Source organism: Sprattus sprattus (assembly GCF_963457725.1).
Source record: "Sprattus sprattus genome assembly, chromosome: 2".
NCBI lineage: Eukaryota > Metazoa > Chordata > Actinopteri > Clupeiformes > Clupeidae > Sprattus > Sprattus sprattus.
This window is the reverse complement of record NC_137921.1, coordinates 18,096,129-18,103,628: the sequence shown is the minus strand read 5'-3', so window position 1 is coordinate 18,103,628 and position 7,500 is coordinate 18,096,129. Positions and strand designations below refer to the sequence as shown.

Below are 7,500 nucleotides of genomic sequence, written 5' to 3'. Positions count from 1 at the left end.
GTGTGTGTGTGTGTGTGTGTGTGTGTGTGTGTGTGTCTGTGTGTCTGTGTGTTTGTGTATGAATGTGTATGTATGTCTCACCTTGCCATATTTCTGCGCGTAAGATCCCGTGAGGAGTGAGTGGAACACGATGATGGTCTCATCCAAATCCCACACGAACACTCGCTGCAGGAAACACACACACACACACACACATCCAAAAATAGATTTCATGTCCAACTTACACATAGATTTACAGACACACCTTTTTAGATTTACACTGATGGAAAACACCTTAATACTGTTAATGCATTCGTGTGTGTGTGGATACCTGCAGGTCGCACTGTCGGGTGGGGGTGAGGGATTTTGTGTCTGGTTGTGTGTTTGTACATCCAAGTCACTGTAACACGTGTGTGTGTGTGTGTGTGTGCGTGTTTGTGTGTGTGTGTGTGTGTGTACCTCCAGGTCGCTGTCAGGTGGGGGTGAGGGGTTGTTCTTCCTGCCCCGACCCCTGGCTTTGCCCCCTGCAGCCCGCCCCCGGTCATCCAGCTCTTTAATCGGTGTGGCCGGCCTCTGCACCGTTTCAAAATCCCCTGAGGGTCAAAAGGTCAAAAGTTAGGGGTCAGAGGTGAACGGGCAACCTGGTGCTGTACATGGCCTTCTGCTTCTGAATCATGTCTAGGCCTGCTACAGCACAGAAGGGAAGAATGGAAATGCTGACTGTATCTATGCACACACAAACACACACATACTCACACATCAATCTACTCACTCTCTTATACACGTTCACATCCTCAAACACCAATCCAAACCACACACACACCAATTTAACCACTCTCATACACACTCTATAACACTGACACATTCAAACATGAATGCAACCACACACTTACCCCTACTTCTTTTCTCTCTCTCTCTCTCTCACACACACACACACACACACAAATACATACACACACACACACACACACACACACACACACACACACACACACACACACACACACACACACACACACACACACACACACACACACACACACACACACACACACACACACTCTGGGGGCTCAGTGAGGTCAGTAAGCAGAAGCAGACGTTGAGGCTTTACCCTGACAGAATGTTATGTCTCAATCAGGACCTCAGTCTGCGGTTTCAACAGAAAGGAGTGATTAGAGAGAGAGGAAAGAGAGAGAGAGAGAGGGAAGAAGGGAGAAAGAGTAATTAGAGAGACAGAGAGAGAGAGAAAAGACAGAAGGAGAGAAACAGAGAGGCAAAGACTGCATGCAAAGCATTATTTATTGTGACACTATGAGCTTATGGCTAAGATTCTTAAAAGTGAGAGCATGTGTGTGTGAGTGACTGTGTGTTTTGAGTGTGTTTAAATATCAGTGCAAAGAGTGTGTTTCAATGTTAATGAAATCAGTGCGTGTGTGAGAGAGAGAGTGTGTTTTAAATATGAATGCAATGAGTGAGTGCACATATCAATGTAATGTGTGTATGTGTGTGTGTGTGGCTTGATGTGGGTGATGGAGAGTGGACTATAAGCCAGTCTAATGAGTCAGGCTTAAGGACTGCCAAAGAAAGCGAAGGGCAGAGGAGGAGAGAGAGAGAGAGAAAGAGAGGGATGGGGAAAGAGAGAAAAAGGGAAAGTGGGAGAGTGAAAAACAGAGAAACAGACAGAAAGAGGAGACTCCCAGAGCTCCCTTTCCAGGCCCCACTGCATCCTGGGCCGCCCTTGGTCCTCCAATCACCACTTCTAATGCTAACATAAACAACCGCCCAACAGCAAGGTGTCCGGTTTCCATGGTTACCTTATTCTGTGCTATGGACGATGAAGGACCCTGACCTAACCTTTCCTAACACTCTCTGTGAAGTGGGCCGAATGATAGAACTCCTGCCTCCACAGGTCAAGTCAACATAACGACACATTTAGCAAATTTGCTGATATGGCCTTTGGAAACAGCATGGGCTGGTTGGGAGGAAACACCGGAGTGGATCTAGCCTACATCTGACCCGGCTCTGGCGCACATGCACTCATCGCCTCTCCAAGGCTTGGTGGACTTGGCTAATAGGCTTTGACAGATAACAGCTAACCCTAAACCGCATCTGGTCTGCACACACACACTTGCAAGCACACACATATGTACACACACACAGACACACACATGTGTACACACACAGACACACACACACATGTACACACACACACATGCACATGTAGAAGGAATGCCCAAAGTCAGCATATCACTCGAGTGAGAACCCATAAACTCCGTCTAACCCCTATCTGGTCCAGACACGGACCAAACTCAGCTCCAAGGCGGAGCAGCAGTGGAGAGGCTGCAGGTTAACCGTGAATCTAATTCGTGAATCTAAGGCCAGCGTGTCAGGAGGAGTAGGTTTGGAGTCATTCAAAAGGTGTCTCAACTGAAGAGTTTTGACTCAACTTACTTTCCACATGCTTCAGGAGAAGGCAGGAATACTCCGCTCGTATGACTCAAGCAGCCCATGTGTGGCCCACTAGGGTTATATGAGTATTTAATATGATATGATTCTCAGAGCTGGCTTTAGAAACCTTCATCATAGTAGTCTGGATGTACAGGTCTGATATAGATCATATATGGTGTTTGATGTATGTCCTTTTATTCATTGTTTGGGATTATTTTACGTTACAACAGAGCATAGGACAGCTATAGCACAGTGGTAGGGTCGGCCTCATACACCACATATGGGCCCAGTGTCCACAAGGACCCTGGTTTGGGGGCCGGCCTGAGATCATCTCACAGCCCCACCTCCTCAACTGTCTCCCACTCACTTCTTGTCATGTCACAATTGAACTGTCCGGTCAATGAAAAGGCTAGAAAAAACGTGAAGAATGCTGATGCTGATTGGTGCTTACCAGGGTGGAGTTCAGCTGCCTGCCCCGTCATGACAGGGGCGGGATCTTGCAGCTGATAGGTGGAGACGGAGCCGGTGCCGTCCACTGAGCTGTTAGACGTCATGTAGGAGCCATAAGAGGAGGCGGAGTAATACTGCGCGTACTGATTCTGGCCAAACGTCGTATAGGACGGATACTCCTACACAAACAAAAAAACAACACATCAATAACAGAACAAACGTCCAAATAAACCAACCGATGTATGAATAAACAAACAAAGATTGACAGTGGGGTCTTAAGGCACAGGATTCAGGGTGTATCAACATTTCTCTTCATCGTCTTCTTAATACATGAAATTATTTGTTATATTGTGTTAGATTACATAGATTTTAGTCATATGCAATCACAGCAAGGTCCATTCTGTCAATATGCATCTAAGGCCTCACAGACGGGTGCAGGCCTGTTCCCCAACTATTTGACCCCTGAGACATCAAATAGCTATTGTCCAGGGTCAGGAAGGAAGGAACAGCTGGAGATCAATGTTTGCCAGGACCCCAGACAGACACTTAATTAATTGAGACCTAATTGAGTCAGACCAAATTAGGTCATACTTCCTACTTTCATTTATGGACACACCTTTAATATGCAATCACAGCAAGGTCCATTCTGTCAATATGCATCTAAGGCCTCACAGACGGGTGCAGGCCTGTTCCCCAACCATTTGACCCCTGAGACATCAAATAGCTATTGTCCAGGGTCAGGAAGGAAGGAACAGCTGGAGATCAATGTTTGCCAGGACCCCAGACAGACACTTAATTAATTGAGACCTAATTGAGTCAGACCAAATTAGGTCATACTTCCTACTTTCATTTATGGACACACCTTTAATTTCTCGGTATTGTTTACATGTTAATTTCATATTATAAGAGTCACAACCTTTTTGTAATGAGAAGAAGAAGAAGCAAGGAGACCAACTCCTCAGCATGTAGACGTGCCTTGTGCATGCCTGTGTTGCGGAGCTGACCATAAGAAGAGAATAAACACATTCTTTCGCTAAGCCGTCTTCCACAAGTCTGTTATTCTGAACAAGCTAACTTGAACCAAGCGTGGGCATCCGAGGATTTTGCCGGAGGACAGCACAAGCTTTCATTTACAGCATAAGCTTTCAATTGGTGTTTCCACCCAGTTTCACGATAAAGGAAGAAAAGAAGCTTCTCAACTCAAACGGTGAGTGCATCTTTTAATTATCGCTGAAAAAACGAACAGAAAGTTGCTGTGTAATGAATTAGAGGCAGTTAGCATGAATAAGGATTTGTAAACTAGGGCCTACAAGTGTTATTGTTTTTCTGAGACAGATCATTTGTGTGTAAGTGTTACGATTTCGTAGTCGTAAGCATTCTGAGTTGTATTGTTAAGGGTATCTATTATTAGCAGGATAATATTACCTTTTCGGAAAACGATACATAAGTTAACGGTGTAGGCTGTGAACAAACGTTTGATAAATTACTTGGGACTGAGGTCCTTGGTGGAAATATTCCCAGTGTTGAATTTTTACAGGGTGAAATACGATTCGCAGTATTAACTGACTGAGCGGTGACTGCAGTGTAGGATTTAGTTTGATAATTATATCGTTGGCTTTTGCGCACAGAAGTGGCATAGCAACGTACAACATTTTTCAGAGTGAGCCATTTGATTTGCTGTCCGAGTAAACTGTATTAATTGCAACCATTGGATGGGTAAAAGTGATTTAGTGAGTTGTAAGAGTAATTTTCATAGCGTTGTGATTTTGAATTGCCGTCAAAGGAATTCAAACTGGTAGTTCAAGCTGGCCGTTGTCCGAGAGCCTATGAGCTCGCTGAAGTGAAGAACTTCTGTTTATTTGGTTTATTAGAGATTTGGTCAAAAGTCCAGTTGCATAGTTCTACCTTTGTTAAATGTATTTTTTGTAACATCCGTTTGAAGTTTTAAAGAGGGAGCATTACATTGCTGGAAGCGAAACGCGCTTGTTTTGCTGTTAAAAATCAAAGATGTTCATGAGAAGTTTTAGCCAGGCCAACAGCGTCCCTATTATGGAGATGGGCGATTTGGCAGTGCGTGGTTTTGACGAGATTACCATGATTGAGACAATCAGAGGTTTTTTGAAAGGTCATTTTAAAATGAATGAGACCGAGAGGAAAATCGGACTCAAATATAATATTCTGCCCGACAATGGGATATGGCCTCTTGATGACATTAGGCGCAGTTTTGAAAAACTCTTGCGCGAAAAAGACAAAATCTCACTTTCTCTCGTCCTTTTGGATCACATAATGCGCCGTCAGAGGGCACAAGAACAAATTGAATCAGACAGAATTCTGAAGATTGAGAGAGATAAGGTATCGTCACTTGAAGGTGAATTTGCTAAAGTGAAACATGAAAAGACTGAATTAGAATGGCGCCTGACTGTTGACAACACTATTCTAGCACTTGCAAATGATGTGAAGACATTGAAAGCAAGACAGGCTAGAAACGACCAAGAGATATCACATCTCACAGAACAAAGTGCGCACCCCCCTCCCAAGGAGAGGGAGAGACCAAAGGCATTTGGAACAATGCCATTTGTTAATTGTGGGTCAAAGGACATGAATGACTCAGGTGTTAATATTGGCTTGGCCAAATTGAGACCTTTAACATCCAGATATACTGGTGGAAATGTACTGCACTCTTATAAATCTGCAAAGCCGCAAGATATTGACGAATGGTCGAAAGATCTGCAACATCCGCGTAAAGCAGGGATGGATATTTGGTCCAAGATTACCCGGTTGCAAAAGATTTATCAGCTGCACCCATATGACGGCGTTTCACTTTTATGCACTGTGTTAAACAACACTGAGGCTGACAAGGTGAAGCGAGATGTTGATGTTGGATTAGGAGAGGATCAACAGAACCTAGTTAATGGCTGGAAGGCAGTCCGTGAGTGGATTCAGGAGGCTACCAATGCGACTACAGATTGGGGTAAAATATCTGGTTGTAGACAGATGGCTAATGAAGCGGTGGATGATTTTGCCCAAAGATTTGCTGAAGCATTTTTAAGACATTCAGGCATGAGCGGGATGACAGAGGAGAATGTTATGACCAATAACAACGGTGCCTTGAAGGCAAATTTCTTGCATAATACTGTCCCTGAGCTCAGAAGTATTGTGAAGTTGACCACACCCGGCTGGGAAGACACAACGTTCACCTTTGAGATGCTTATTAGTGTAGCAAGGCGAATGGAACGTGACACAGAACAAAAGATCAGAAGGGTCTGCATCCATGGCACACACACAGATCCAGAGTGCATGTTTAGAAATGAGAAATTTGGTAATCAAGGTGACCCTAGAAGCATCAGAACTAGGACATCTAGATGTAGGTTGGGAAGAAAATCACATGATGTATGCCGTAAGTGTAAGAATTATGGCCATTGGGCTAGAGAATGCAGGTCTCAGGGCAGAGGCAGACATGCTTCTCATTTTAACTATAACAACAGAGATGATGAAAGCATGGTCAATAATTATCAGAAACGAGCCCTTAACCACCTGGATATTTGCAATGACGAGAGTCAGCACGGTACAACATTTACGAGAGCAGTCCAGAGAGCCAGAGTGGTAAGGAGGTATCCAGAGCCACTTGATGGGGAACATACTTTGAAGTGTGAAAGACCACTCAAAGTAGGTACACTTTGTTCTGCTGCAGTCACTGTACAGGGAGAACTGATGCCACCCACAGCACATAATGCATGGCCCCAGAACAACCCTCTCTGGTGGAGTGCAAGGAAAAAACATGATTACGGCTAACCTCAAGTCATGCACTTTTGTGTTAATCATAACATTACTTTTAGCAATGATATGATGATTGGATGGAAATTTAGAAGATGACTTGTATGGACATGACTATGAGATAGGGGTTAATGATAAAGGTCAGATCCCTAGTATTAAGGCAGTTTAAATGTTCAATGTTGTGTTTTTTTAAGTTTGTTTGTTCTGGTCATATGAATGAGATGCCACATTCTTGGAATATGTGATACTGCCGCTGTTTTCTCTGTTTGTATTTCAGAACAAGTCCAAGGTGCAGCATGAGGGGAACTGGAACGCAGGAACCATTGAACCGCTGCACTGACCAAGCCATCACCGTTGTCCAGATTGACCTCACCCGTTGGACAGCAGTGACGACACAACATTCAAAGCCTGACATCAGAAACTGATGGACCAGAGATGCATATAGTCGCCACTCACAGCATGTGGAACGCATGGGTCGCTGTGCAAAAGCAGGACTGTGAAATAATTTGACTCAAACAAATGAAGGGGATTTTTTTGCTTTCACCTGTTAATTCATAATCCAGAGCAGCTGATTTGACGACATCAGCTGGCAACATGAGAGTGACGTCGCCAAAGTGCATCGAGTGGATGGAAATGATCATCCTGACTATGATGATCTTCACCCCAGACGTCTCCTCCTCATAGGATAGCCACCAAGAGACGGACGTCAAGGTGGCTATGAATGGGAGTATGTTCGTTTGTGAGAAACATGCCTATTCACATTTACCCCCGGACTGGAGCAGGAGTGCTGTACTTACATAAGAATATTTCCACATACATACAGGACATTTACACAAATGTAAAGCGTTT

General features: G+C 44.2%; 1 protein-coding gene across 11 annotated transcripts in view; it reads right to left on the bottom strand.

Annotated features, from left to right (window-relative positions):
* The window catches only part of eya4 (EYA transcriptional coactivator and phosphatase 4), a 74,614-nt gene that overhangs the window by 15,582 nt on the left and 51,532 nt on the right, over window positions 1–7,500 (bottom strand). For all 11 annotated transcript variants that reach the window (XM_080832200.1, XM_080832202.1, XM_080832197.1 and 8 more), the window contains 3 exons: window positions 2,879–3,056; window positions 439–572; window positions 82–165 (listed from right to left, as the gene is read on the bottom strand). In XM_080832200.1, coding sequence (XP_080688326.1) covers window positions 82–165; window positions 439–572; window positions 2,879–3,056 — 396 coding nt within the window. The remainder of the gene's footprint in view (window positions 1–81; window positions 166–438; window positions 573–2,878; window positions 3,057–7,500) is intronic.